The sequence below is a fragment of the Mauremys mutica genome, chromosome 9 (assembly GCF_020497125.1).
Source record: "Mauremys mutica isolate MM-2020 ecotype Southern chromosome 9, ASM2049712v1, whole genome shotgun sequence".
Classification (NCBI taxonomy): domain Eukaryota; kingdom Metazoa; phylum Chordata; order Testudines; family Geoemydidae; genus Mauremys; species Mauremys mutica.
This window is the reverse complement of record NC_059080.1, coordinates 56,972,829-56,986,828: the sequence shown is the minus strand read 5'-3', so window position 1 is coordinate 56,986,828 and position 14,000 is coordinate 56,972,829. Positions and strand designations below refer to the sequence as shown.

The 14,000-nt window shown below is 50.1% G+C and overlaps 2 protein-coding genes across 4 annotated transcripts in view; both read right to left on the bottom strand.

Moving 5' to 3' along the window:
• INPP5D (inositol polyphosphate-5-phosphatase D) overlaps positions 1–13,230 on the bottom strand; it is a 105,977-nt gene extending 92,747 nt beyond the window's left edge. The window contains exons 1-2 of one of the 3 annotated variants that reach the window (XM_045031088.1): positions 13,171–13,230; positions 849–990 (exon numbers count right to left, since the gene is read on the bottom strand). In XM_045031088.1, coding sequence (XP_044887023.1) covers positions 849–982 — 134 coding nt within the window. In that variant the 5' untranslated portion in view covers positions 983–990; positions 13,171–13,230. Of the gene's footprint in view, positions 1–848; positions 1,041–13,170 lie in introns of those variants that run through there. The other 2 variants (XM_045031087.1, XM_045031086.1) reach the window with 2 other exon arrangements.
• The window catches only part of NEU2 (neuraminidase 2), an 89,161-nt gene continuing 85,943 nt past the window's right edge, over positions 10,783–14,000 (bottom strand). The window contains 2 exon segments of the mRNA XM_045030615.1: positions 10,783–11,727; positions 13,171–13,375. Of these exon segments, the coding sequence (XP_044886550.1) occupies positions 10,783–11,727; positions 13,171–13,371 (1,146 nt within the window). The 5' untranslated portion in view covers positions 13,372–13,375.

The window sequence follows — 14,000 nt, the reverse complement described above, 5'->3', positions numbered from 1 at the left end:
TGTGGTCCCTTTTAGCCCTATGATTCTATGGTATGATGGCGCTCTCTGACAAAATTAAGAAAGTCTCAAACTCTTAAATCTGATCTCTCTCTCTCTCCTTCAACCTCTCCTGACACCAAGTATACCAGCTGCACTCAATCAAACAAGACCAGAGGCACTGATCTCTCCAATTCCATTCCAGGGGAAGGGTCTTTGACTTGGAGTGAAATAGCTGCTAAGGACACTGGGAGATTTTGCCCCTGTTTCTACCATACTTAGAACCCTGCATCCTCTGTAAGGCCATGTCCCTGTTCAGGTTGAATCAGAGACAGCCTCTGTAAGGACCAGTGCTGGCACTCAAAGCTGCAGTACACCTGTCAGAGTGAACAAGGCATTTACTGACCAACCTGCAGTATCAAACGTGCACGGAGCTGTGAGTAATTCAATGGGAGAGAATGCCTGGTGGGCATCATGCTCAGGTGGGGTTTTTTCCCCACTCCAAAGAGAACAAGACCGAGGTGGGAGGGTCATTCAGACAGACCAGAGATAACAGGATGGTTCCCCATCTCTGAATGCATCGATCCACTAGACATTCTTTGGATTTTTGTCTCCTTTTGAATCAGGGGTTTTTGGCCTCCCCTCACTAGTGTGGTTTGTTCCACAACAACTGTCACAAATGTGGTTTCTTTCAATCCTCTCCATCACACTCTGCGGCCAGGCCAGGTTAAACCTACCACACTGCATGGTGGCTTGCACCTTCCTGGTAGGTGGGGTGGCTGTGTCTCTGTGCTGGGGAGGAGGTAGGGGTAGTCCCTACACAGGGGGAGCAGGAGCAGTGGAGCCACACGAAAGGTAAGAGCCATACTTACAGAACACAGAGTGCGTACGCCGAGGAGATCGACTCACTGGCCCGCACTAGGAAGCTGCCATCCTTTCCCACTTTGGAGAGCAGGTCCTCAGCCTTGGAGCGAGTGATGTTCCCATGGTACCAGCACTGATCCATTGCCAGAGCTGGAGGAAACATTATTGACAATCCAGCTGTCAGTGTTTAGAAGCTGCCAGAGCCGTTCGTGTGTCTCACTAACACTCAGCAGCTGCAGCTCACCAGCTTCCTGTTTCAATGGTACAGAGAGGGAAAGGAAACCAAGCCGAGGACGACTTCCTCAGAAATCAAACAGCTCAGAGTGAGCATGACACGTTCCTCCAGCCTCCGCTCCCCCTCAACACCGTAACTCAAGCGGTTAACCACCTGTGTCCCCACTACTCTGCATCAGAAAGTCCCAGCCTGGGGCACAGTTCTGCTCCCCCACTTCAGAGCAACTCCATGGACTTCACTGGAATTTCCTTTGATTTACGGCACTGTAACTTAGAGCTGAGCCAGGCCCTTCTTTCTCCATCCCTATCCTTCCTCCTCTCTGACTTTCCCTGTCTCTGTCCAGTGGTTAGGGCCATAGCCTAGAGGTCGGGAGATCAGGGTTCAATTCCCAGCTGTGCCACAGATTTCCTGGGTGACCTTGTGCCTGGTCGGCACTTGAAAATTAGATCAACCCAGCTACGTTGTTCAGGACAGGGAAAAATTTCACACCCTCAACACCACAGCTAGGTCAACCTAACCCCCAGTGTAGATGCGGCTACATCGATGGAAAAATTCCTCTGTCAACCTAGCAACCGCCTCTCGGAGAGGTGGACTGCCTTGACAGAGGAAGTGTCTACACTACAGCGGCAGAGCTAGAGCAGCTATAGTATAGACCAGGGATGGGCAAATTATGGCCCACATGCCCCCTCCAGCCAGTTTAATCCAGCCCTCAAGCTCCCGCTGGGGAGTGGGGCCTGGGGTTTGCTCTGCTCCCCTGCTCCAGCCGGGGAGCAGGCTCAGAGGCCGCTCTGCGCATGTGTGCCGAGGCTCCCAGAAGAAGCAGCATGTCCCCCCTCCGGCTCCTATGTTTAGGGGCAGCCAGGGGGCTCTGTGCACTACCCCCGCCCCAAGCGCCACCCTTGCAGCTTTCATTGGCTGGGAACTGCGGCTAATGGGCGCTGCAGGGGCAGCGCCTATGGACGGGGCAGTGCACAGAGCCACCTGGCCATACCTCCGCATAGGAGCCGGAGAGGGGACATACCGCTGCTTCCAGGAGCTGCTTGAGGTAAGCGTCACTTGCACCCCTGATTCCCTCCCAGGCCCCAACCCCTTGCCCCAGCCCGGAGCCCTCTCCTGCACCCTGAAATCCTCATATCTGGCCCCACCCCAGAGCCCGCACCCCTAACCAGAGTCCTCATCCTCCTGTGCCCCAACCCCCTGCCCCAGCCCTGATCCCCCTCCTGCCCTCCAAACTCCTTGGTCCCAGCCTGGAGCACCCTCCTGCACCCCCAACCCCTCATCCTCAGCCCCACCCCAGAGCTCACACACCCCAATCAGAGCCCTCACCCCCTCCTGCAGCCCAACCCCAATTTCGTGAGCATTCATGGCCCACCATACAATTTCCATACCCAGATGTGGCCCTCGGGCCAAAAAGTTTGCCCACTCCTGCTATAGACAGACCTTTAGTCTCTCTGTAACTCAGTTCCTGCTGTGTACAATGGCGATAATAGCCCTGGCCGGCCTATAGGGTGATGGGAGGATAAATACATTGAAGGCTGTGAAGCACTTTGAGATCTACTGATAACAAGTGCTGTGTAAGAGCTAGATTTTATTATTTCCCCTCATACCCACCAAGGGCCCCCTAGGAGAATAAACAACAACAGGATTATTAGCATTGGGCTTGCTGTCCCCAGAGCGCTCCTTTCTTACCTGCTGTATTGCTGCTTTAATCTTCAATACAATCTGACCTGAAAATCTAGCTGGGTGTCATATGGGACTTAAAGGAACCTTGTAAACTATGCCCAGCCAGCATGGAAACAAGTCATTCTTAGAGGCAAACTTTGTCCTGGGGGCTCTGGTGACAACAACTGCACTTCTCCCTCTGTGACACAGCGTTAGTTGCACTCAAAGGTAAGTCAGACTCCCAATGCCCAAGGTGGGATGGGACGGAAACACTTGGCCAGTCTGCAAAGGGAGAGGAAGGCTGGTGCTTTCACTTCCCCTTTCTTTGTCTATACATGGCTTCTCTAGGTTCCTGTCCCGGCCCTGTGCTCACTTTGGCATGCTCAGTACTGGTCTCCAAGGCAGTGAACATGACAACCAAGGGTGTGTCTACAGCAAGCAAACCATTGCAGGACACTGACTGTGTGACATGTTTGGTTGTCTGACCTGTACTTACAACCAGCTGCGTTTGACAGAACCATTCTGGCACATGCACACTTTGGCCCCAACTCAAAGCAGTTGGAGAGCCAGCTTAACTGCCTGCTCTGGATTCTGCTTGCATGGGGAGTCCCCATGCGGTGCAGAGGCAGTGTCAGCTCTACCCAACCCCCCTTCCAGGGCTGGGGTAAGTGAGGTGGCCATGCTACAAGGGACATGGTTGGGGAGTCACTGAGCTCCAGAGATCCCCAACTGCCAGAACAGACCCTTAGAACAAGGGCAGCAGAATATAACAGAGCACCTGGAGTTGCACTGGACTGGTCATTGTTTTGGGGGGAGGAAAATTCAGGTAGCTTGGCCCAGAATCTGGCCCCATGTTCCTGACAGCTGTGGTTGCACCAGTGCATTCGGAGCCTCCGTAGGGTCCAGTACTGCTGTTGAGCTCAGGACTTCTGAGTTATTTCCATACACAAGGCCCTACGTTGTGAGGAGGTGGGAGAATAGCTGAACTGGCGTGGCTGCAATGCTTGTGGTTTCCTGTCCATACTGAGGAGTAACTACTGTAGACTGCACTGCTTCAGTGGGTGCCATATGAAAGTGCCTTGTGGCAGGCACTATCACCAATGTTTGTGAAGCACGTGGGTGGGCTGGGTGTGGCCTCAGGTATTGTACAGCGGTTGTGAGCTCAAGGGGTTCCGGTGAGCTGGCACAGCACTTTTCTGCCTGGCATAAAGTGGCTGGGTGTGAAAAGGGGATGTTACAATCAATTGCACAGTCCTACACATAGCAGCATCCTGCTAGCCACAAGCTGGGTCAGCTTCTCAGGACCTGCCATGGCGCGCGCTGCTGAAGCTTCCCTGCATTGCAGTGGTGGCTGATGACTTCTTTGATAGGTGAAGCACATACCACAAAGTCTCACAATTTCCAATATATGTCCTCGTCCTGGTTGGGGTGTGTCTCTGCTCTGCCCTGCCAGGACTGCAGCCCCCCTGCTGCACCTTGGGTCTGCAGGGATCCAGTGTCACCAGCCCTGCAGCTGTGCAGGGAGCCCTCTGCAGTTCCGCTGTCATGGCAACTGCTCCCTCCCTCACCAGCCAGGAATGTGGGAGCTGTCCCTGGGCAGGAACATTCAGCAGCAGAGTGGCCTCCTGCGCAGCTTGTCCTCCTTGCAGTCCACTGGGCCAGGACTGCAGCCTCCTACACCTTGAGCCCTTGTGTCTTGGGACCCTCAGCTGTGGAGCTCTGTCAGTGCTGGGAGGGGGCCCCCCAGCAGCCCTGCTGTTGGAACTGGCCTTAACTGCTGCAATCCTGCCACAACCTCACCAAGCCCATGGCTGCCACATGCTCTCATAGAGTCTCCTAGGTCTGGTATGTCGCCATGGCAACAAGGCAGCTTCCTGAGGCACTCTTGCCTATACCAGGATTTGAGCCTCACCCAGAGCCCTACATTTTCTGGCATTGCGTTTCACAACGGGGATGGGGAGAGAGTAAGTAGCATGACATTTACATTAAATCACAAGCACTGCTTGTGAACTTACGTCCCTTATTTAATATGTACATGCTTAACTTTCCTTAAACATCAGTGTATAGACACAGTAAATGCAGCTTTGGGGAGTTTGCTGCTGAAGTTGCTGGTTGGGCGTGTCTCACTCGCCTAGGCTGACAAGCCGCCACTGCTATACAGTAGCTGCAGCAGGAAGCAACAGAGCTCCAAATGTCAAGGCAATAGTAAACCACTGCTCAACACAGCCAGGAGATTTCCATACAGTAACTATACGAGCAGCCCCACAGTGAGTGGACCTGGTGAACAAGGTTAACCTTGCTGCTGACTTATATTACAGGTTCTGCTGATTTACTGGAAGTTCGTAACAGGTAATAAGAGGCTTTAAATTCTCAGCACCGTGGTGCACTCCTGAAAAGGCACAAGCCCAGCTGATTCGGTCACAAGACTAATTAGTCTCTTTAACATTTATCTGTGGCTGAAAATACTGCTGCAGGTACCTTAGCAAGATGTCAGCTTTTGGAAGACTCTGAGCTGCTTCTTCCTTCAGATGTGCTAATTTCAGCTAGGGATGCCCCAGAGAGGTATAACGTGGTATTCACAGCAGAACCACTTTAACTTCAAATGTCATGATGGAGGAACGGCTAGGCCACATTTCAGTGACTGGCACTGCAAACCAGCACACCAGGTCACAACACCACGCAGTTTGGGGGTCCTCTCAAACGCGGGGCTTGGGGCAAACTCCCCCTTCCTCCCCACCGGCACCCCTGCCAATGGCATGTACCACGTATATGGCTGAAGGTGCGACTGTGCCCAGCTGTGCAGAACACCCCAGCTCAGACATGCAGAGAAGCTGGGGTGTGCCACATGTGTTTGAGGTGGACCTCACAAAAAGATGGCAGGTGGCATCCTGGAGGGATACCATGCAGATTCCACTGCCTCAAAATAGCACTCAGTCCAGTTCTTATATCGTTAAAAGATGAATCCCACTGTACTACCATAAACTGCTGCATGGGCTTTAGTGGCATGTGGAGGACATTGTTTCAAAAGAGGATGCGGCCTAGTTCTCATGCTGCTGGTGGGTGAGTCCTATCACAGTGGGAAAAGACTACAGTGGGATTGCCATGTGGTTAGTGTGTGTGGACCCCCTGGAGTCAGATGCCTGGGTCCCAAAGGATGGAGTGTGAATCATGCTGCCCTACCCAGAGACAGCAGTCTGTTCTCTAGCCTCACTTACCGCAACAGCTGCAGCAGCGAACTTTCCCTGTGTGTGTGTTTGTGTTGGAGAAGGGCTGTTCAGGAGATCTGATTAGCTCTTCCATGGGAAGAGGAGATTTTGGAAGTTGTCTTGCCGAGAACTGGCATATATACCATTGGGGGTGGGGGGAAGCACAGTGATCTTGTTGCACCCTACAGTCTCTATGATGGGTAGCACTGTATGGAAGGCAACATTAAAACCACAGGGCCCACCACCAGGACAAGTACCTGCACTGTTTTCTTCGTCTACTCACAAGATACTGTGATATCACAATCCCAGCAAAGTGGCACACATGTCTGGATTGGTGCCCATTGTAAAACAAGAGAATAAAAATGGGAAATCTGGGCACAAGAATCCAAATCAGAAGCAGCAGCCTGCAAAGTAACCCTTTGGACAACCACAGCAGCAGCCATATTTTATTACAATTAACTTGAGAGAATGACACCACAGCCAAAGAACTGGGACACATTGCCGTGCTGGACAATCACATTTGAAGTCTTAGCTGTCTATGGGCAAAGCCAAAACATTGTTTCCCCAGTGTGGGGATGTTATTCCACCTGGTCTATCAGAGGTGGTAGGATGCACGTATTACATGAACTGGGTTTTCGGCCATAGAGTTAAGGCCAAAAAGCATCACCAGATCAGCTAGTCTGCCCTCCTGCATATTACACCATCCAGCATGCACACACAAAACCCAACAGTCGAACTAGTACAGTGTATACCAGCAGCTGCGATTGTGAATGCACCGGTGCACTGGATCAGTGCTATTTGCATTATGGCTCAAAGCACCCAGCAGTCAGTCATCCCATGAGAACACACAAAGTCATAAAGCATGTGTAAGAAGGGGAATGGTCCCGCTATTGTGGGGAACTTTCCTGGCTTTTGCACTACCCCGGTGAAATGGGCTAGCAGAAGGATCTGAGTTTTTGCTCCTACTTCCTTTACCCAGAGGCCTCCCTGCCCTTGAGGACTCCCCTTGCACTTTCCTGGCTGGCAGAGTCCTCGTAACCCCAACAAGGCTGGGCCCAGGATTCCTGAGGGGCTTGACCCCCAACCTTGCTGTGGTTACCTAGGTCAGGGGCTAGGGTGTTCCCACTATGGGGTACTTTTTTTGCACTGGCTGCTTTTCTGACCCACTGATTATTACATACGATTTAAAGCAATACAGTTTATTTAATTAACAATTCGTTTAAAAAGGAATAAGGAAAAAATGGGAAAGGTTGAAAGAAACACATTACCCCACTCTGTGGCAGGGAACATTACAAACGGTGTCTTTGGAATGGCAGGGCAGTGCACAGTCTGTTTTTTGTAGGTCCCAGGCCTCCTTCTCAGGCCCTGGCTGTGCTGCAGGGATGCTGTGGGTCGGACACTTGCTCTGGCAGTGGCCACACGCTCTCAGACTTTAGGTGGCAGGGCCCTTCTTTCCAGTGTTGCCCCTGCCCTGTTAGGGTTACGATCCCTCTCCAAGTTTGGCCTGCAGAGCCTCTTGGCTGAGGCGTCTTCCTGTGCTGGGCCCACTGCCCAGGGTCCCCCTCGTTCTCCCCAGCTGCTCACCATACCCGGTTCTGGACTGCTTCACTGTGCCTCAGCACGGCTGCTGCTGCTGCTCTGCCTCCAGCTCCCTGGGCTGCTTCTCTGGCCCCTCTGGCTCTGGTTGCTGCAGCTCTGCTCCCAGGGCAGGTCTGCTCTGCAGGCTGCTTCTGTGACTCTGCTCCCAGCTCTGACCTGCTTCCTGGGCTGCTTCTCTGGCCCCTCTGGCTCTGGTTGCTGCAGCTCTCCGCCCAGGGCAGGCAACCGAAACACCCCCACTGAATGTTAGTAAGGGGATAACAGTCCCCTTACACATGGTTTGTCAAGGTCCTCTCAACTGCTCTCAATGGCTACTGCCGAGCATGGACAGATGAGAAGAGCCCACAAAGGCTCCCACGTATCATGGAACAGAAAGCATTTCCTAATGTTATTGACAAGAGAGGTTAAACCAAAGGGCAAATTCCAAACCAGAGCACTTTGCTAAAAGTAGCCAGAAGCTGGTCAGGCAATAGTAATATGATATTGGCCACAAGGGGGCACTTTGGCCTCTGGCCTAGATCTGAAAACAAACCTGCCAAGTGACATTCTTTTATCAGCCAGCGAATTGCTTCTCACTTTGTAGCTACTCCAGCCCAGCCTGTTAGTTAGTCTGCAGCTTGGGGAGGGGAGCGGAGTGGGAAATTACAGATTTCTTTGAGCTGGTCATGAGATTCCATAGTTCCTATCATACTTTGTTCCCCAGTGTCTGTGGGCCGGACCTGCCTACTGCACGTGTCTTCAGGCAGAACTAGTGGAGTAAGGGAAATTAAGTGAGATCTAGAAGTATTTTTTTAAAACTGCCACCCAGATTGCTCACACAAGAATGCTTTTGCGGGCCTCCAGCTGCTGCAGGCTCACCATCCCCCTTCCAAAAGCCAGGAACACAATAAGAAGCAAGCAAGAGGGGCACTCAAGCATGCAGAAACTCCAACAGGTAATGGTAGTGTCAACCTGACACAGTCCTACATGGGCCACTGCTCTAAATGACATGGAAAAGCCCTGCTAGAGCCCCAAAAAGCAAATACTTCACCTCACTAATAAAGCAAATAAATATGTTTCCCTTGGAGCCATTGCGTGGACATGCACACACACCCGGTCTGTTATACTGCAAATACCTTGGACTGCATCTTTCTGCAGAAACAGAATACTGTCCAGAGAACTGGGTAAAACTTTCATCTCTCTCCATACTTCCACCCCAGCCCACACCTCTGCCCTCCCTTCCCTGGTGCTTGCTGTTGATTCATTTCTGGTCACTCCCTCTGCCTCCTAACAACTTTGTACCTCCCTTCACACCACCCCACATATCTAAAAGAACCTCTTACTCCCTTGGGGGTTAGAGTGCATGACCCTTGCAGGTCCCTTGTAACCCTATGACTCACCATAGGCCAGGTTGCTTCCTTCAAAAAAACTCCTGAAGATCCATCTACTTCATAAGTCTTTCTGGCAAGAATATGCTCATGCCTGTTTGCTTGTATTACACTATGTTCTTGTGAGCCAATTGGGGCAAGGACCCATTATTGGTTTGACACACTGCACCTCTTTTACAGGGCCATGTACACAGACAGCACTTTATAATAATGATAATCATGCTTTCTAGCCACCTGGCTTTGCCAGATTATAAAAGCAATCTCCAGCCTGTTTTATTTAGAATTCTCAGGAAACACTACAACTGTGATGGTTTACGGCCCACTCCTTGGTTTAATAGGACATTCATGCACCTCCCCTCCCAACATAGTAAACTTGAAGTTACCATTAGTGGCCATACTTATTGGGCCTAACCCTGTAGTTCTGGTGCAGGCCAAATTCCCTCCCCCTCCGCCTTAAGACTTGGTCTTCTGCCTGCAAGTGATCTACTGGAGCTAGCCCAATGTTTGAAAGGGAACAGGCTGGACCACGTAAGATTGCAAGAGAGGGAGTGACTAAGGCTTTCTTGGTGGTGAGAAATCCAGCTTCATGGGGCAGTGCAAGAGAAATAGCCACCTAGGAGAGGAGGCTGAGATTGGAGGAGCATGAGCAACCAGGTGGTAGATATTATCTAGACTGGAGTGAGTCCATGGAGGGTCTTGAATTCCAGTAGGGCAATCCTGAATTGGATCCAGGAGTGTTGTAAGCAAGAGACGAGAAGTAAATACTTCTGCTCTACTCTGAGCTGATTAGGTCTCAACTGGAGTCTTGTTTCCAGTTCAGGGCACCACATTTCAGGAAAGACATGGACAAATTGGAGAAAGTCCAGAGAAGAGCAAAAAGAATTATTAAAGGTTTAGAAAACATGACCTGTCAAGGAAGATTTAAAAAATTGTTTTTGTCTAGTCTGGCGGAGAGAAGACTGAGGAGGGACATGGTAACAGTTTTCAAGTATATAAAAAGTTGTTACAAGGAGGAGGGAGAAAAAATGTTCTTCTTAACGTCTGAGGACAGGACAAGAAGCAATGAGCTTAAATTGCAGCAAGGGTGGTTTAGGTTGGACATTAGGAAAAACTTCCTAACTAACTGTCAGGGTGGTTCAGCAGTGGAATAAATTGCCTAGAGAGCTTGTGGAATCTCCATCATTGGAGATTTTTAAGAGCAATTTAGACAAACACCTGTCAGGGATGGTCTAGATAATACTTAGTCCTGCCAAAAGCACAGGGGACTGGACTAGATGACCTCTCGAGATCCCTTTCAGTCCTATGATTCTGTGATCCAGAAATGGGTAGGAAGCCAGGGAAGAGGACAGAGGATGGCATAGCATGATATGAGAAAGAGAGCAATCCGGCCACAGCATCCTGGCTCCCAGAAACTGAGAGAGCAAGGAGGTGCATTTTTCAGAACACAAAGTGCTGATGGCCCAGAGAAGGATTTCAGCAGAGACAGGGGCAGGGGAGAGATAAGGGGCAAAGGTGGGGATGACATTATTGCAAAGCACAGGGGATACCAATGATGTCCACTTCAGAGGAGCATCCCAGGCAGTCTATTAAATATTGTTGGGTAGGTAATGGCCACCATGTTTGCCCACACACTGGCTGCACTGGTGAGTCTGAATGGTGCTATACGAAAATCACATTCACTCTTGCTATTCAGTGCCGAAAAAGGCAGCCAGACAGGAAGGGGTGGAGGAGGAATGAGCAAAAGAAAAGCAGTCCATCTCAGCCAAGACAAAGGCAGGAGATAAAAGCCATTTGCTGACAGGTAAGACATGGCAGTGAAGTGTCAGGTAAGGTGGTTCTCAGATGGACACTGAATGGGCCTGTCCACTGCAGCTCAGCACTCGGATGGAAAGGCTTGTTTCAAAGTGAACATAAGGAAGATGATCTCTTTGTATTGTGAGCTGGAGCCAAACTCAAACAGACAGCAGAACAGCGGGGAGCCATCAGGGCCTCACTCCATGTGCTGCAGATCCGAATAAGCACACAAGCCCTTGAAGATGAGAGTGGGTCCTATCCAGCATGCTGGATCTAAGGGACACTTGTTGAGGTACACTCCTAAATTTCTCCACCCAGCTGGGTCTGTGGGGTGAGAGTAGAGCACCCAGGTGTCCTGACACCCTGACTTCACGTTAGCAGGACTTGGGAAGCCAATAACACTCCCATGGCAGCCATGGGGAGGTTCTACCAGCTTCTCAATCCGCTGACCACCATCAAAATCCATCCCATGGTTGTAGCTCACAGCCTGGACTCTGGCTCCCTGGCTGCTTCTAGCATTACAGTTCAGCACCCTTTCTCCTCGGTTGTGCACTTCAGCTACCTGGCACTCCACAGCATGCTCCTTTGCCACAAAGTTCCCCATTGCCCAGGTCTTTCCGTGGTCAGAACTAACAAAGCAGAAGGCGTGTGGGGAGGGTTTTCTCCCAGGGTCAAATATCCGATAGGCGTAGGCAGGAATCACAAGACTCCGAGCCTCATTGAGCAACTGTAAACCGTGGCCTGGTCCCACCGCAAAGGTGGCCCAGTCCTTGTGTGCTGTGCCAATGACAGTCTCAGTGAAATCCTTCGCAGGGCTCCAGGAGCATCCATTATCAGTGCTGGTGACCTGGCACAGATGGACCAAGTTGGTCTTTGTCTTGATCTGGTGGTTTTCAGAGACCTTTCCCGGGACAGCTATAAAGAATAGAATGAGGTTCCCGGTGACTTCATCATACCCAGGACATGGGTTCATGGAGCGGTGGCCCTCCAGCTGAGCATTGACAATGGTCTCCATTTTGGTCCACTGCAACATGGGAGTGCAAAGAGGAAAAAATAAATCAGTGTTACAGAGGAAGGATCCTTGTATAAAATATACAGGCCAGAAACAAGAGGCAGAAGAAGCAAATCTAGTGGTTAGAGCAGGGAACTGGAAGTCAATGGTTTATGCCCCAGCACTGCCACTGACTTGCTGTGTTATTCAGAAAACTAAATAACGAAACTGATTTTCACAGGTGCCAAGCACCCAGAGATCGCACTGAAGTCACTGAGATGCCTGAATATGGAGTCAGGTACCTAGCTTTTGTCATCCATGTTTGAAAATTTTGGCTTAGCGACTTGCCTGAAGAGACATAGAAAGTCAGAAGCAGACCTGAGGTACAGATCCCACAAGTCCCAATTCCCTCAGTCTTTTGTTTATATTTAACAGCACAAAGCATGGCCACAGAATCACAGAGCTAAAAGGGACCGCAAGGGTCATCTAGTCTTTGGACTAGTTGCACTGCAACTAGAAGATGATTGATAATTTTTAGCCTTTGTCTTTACCTGGAATATTTAACCAATATTTTCCTTTGTGGGGTTTGTATATTTTTATTTTAATAAACCTCACCATGCCGACAGTCTCTTTCAAACCAGCTGAACCCTATCTAACTGAATTATTGTGGGGTTACATGAGCCATTATTATTAAATATTTATATAGCTGTAGTGCTCTGAGACCCCAATTGTGACAGGCAGAGACAGGGGCTTGTCCTGAAGTGCTTACAATCTAAGATAGTGATTTCAACCTGTGGTCCATGAACCCCTCGGGGTCCGCAGACTATGGGTAAGATTTCCAAAAGGGCTGCACCTCCATTTGAAAATTTTTAAGGATCCGCAAATGAAGAAAGGTTGAAGACCACTGATCTAAGACAACAAGCCACATCTGAAGGACCAGAGGAGAGGGGTATAATCCCACAGATACTGTATTTTAATATATTTGCAGTTGTTAGAAGTTATTACAAATGGATCGAGCATCAACTGCCCCCAGCTGTCCGCCAGCCTAGCCATCATTAACCAGTGAATTATTAAGTGAGCCAATTCACTTGAATAGGCTACACACATGAACCAATTACTATATACACGTCCCATACACGCTTTTGTGGGGTATAGCAATTTTTGACTATTTGTAAACTAGAAATTTGTTGCACCAGAATGAAAAATTATTATTTACCTCCTGTTTTCACCATCTCCCACCAGGCTTACCCCTGAGCCCGCCTCTCTCTCTCTTGGGTCTCTGGATCCATACCAGCTGCTCATCTCTTCCTGTCTCTCTCTGGCTGGCTCCCTGAACCACAGTGGGGATGCCAAGGTGCCCTAGCAAGCCTATTTCACACTCATCTCTCTGGTTCCCTGCCCCGGCTCTGCACCCAGTGTACTGCCCCCTGAGTAAGTGAATCAGAGCTAAAGCAGCTTTAATTAAACGTGCATTACCTGAACACGGTGGGTAGTCCCATCATATGTGCCTCTGCGCATTGCTATCAGCTTGGCATGTTCATCCACCTCATCCTCCCGCTCCTCGGCGAATGCCAGGATGGTGCAGGACTGCAGCATGTAGAGCAGGGCTGGGATTCGATAGCTCCAGAATCCCTTTCGGAACAACGTCTCTTCTTGTAGGACAGGAAGCGAAGCCATCAGGCTGTGGGAATGGGGAGAAACGTGTCATGGTTTGATCTACCTATCACACAGCATGAGAGACAGACATTGGCTGCTTGCTGATCCAGCCCTCCCCACTGGCAGACAGAGGACCCATGAAATGCACGTTCTGCAACCCTATTTGGCTTTTTCTCTTTCCCCTTGGCTCTCTGTACAAACCACTTCATATAATCCTAGCCATGCCACTGACAGTAAAGGGCCTGGCTGATTTTATTGGAATGGAATAAAATAAGCACAATTAATTCATTAATTAAAATGTGCCCAGAAAATAAAAACAAACCCTTTTAGTTAATGAAATTCAAAGGCTGCCTTTGTTCGAGTTAGAGGACTGGTGGGAGAGAAACATTACAATATTTTCCCCAAAGAGTTATTGTGGTTTTTCACTATGTTTCCAAAAGCCAACATAGAAACAGGGTCAGTTCTTTTCCAGACAGCACCTCAATACGTCCCAGAAGCCAAAGACAGCCCCTCCCCAAACATGACCTCTTTGAACCCTACAAAGCTGACCACGACCCAGACTGTTCCTGGCACCAGTCTTGTATCATGTGAGGCTGGAGGGGCTGAGAGTACTATACGAGAAGTGGGTACTTAGTGTTGTTCAACAGCAG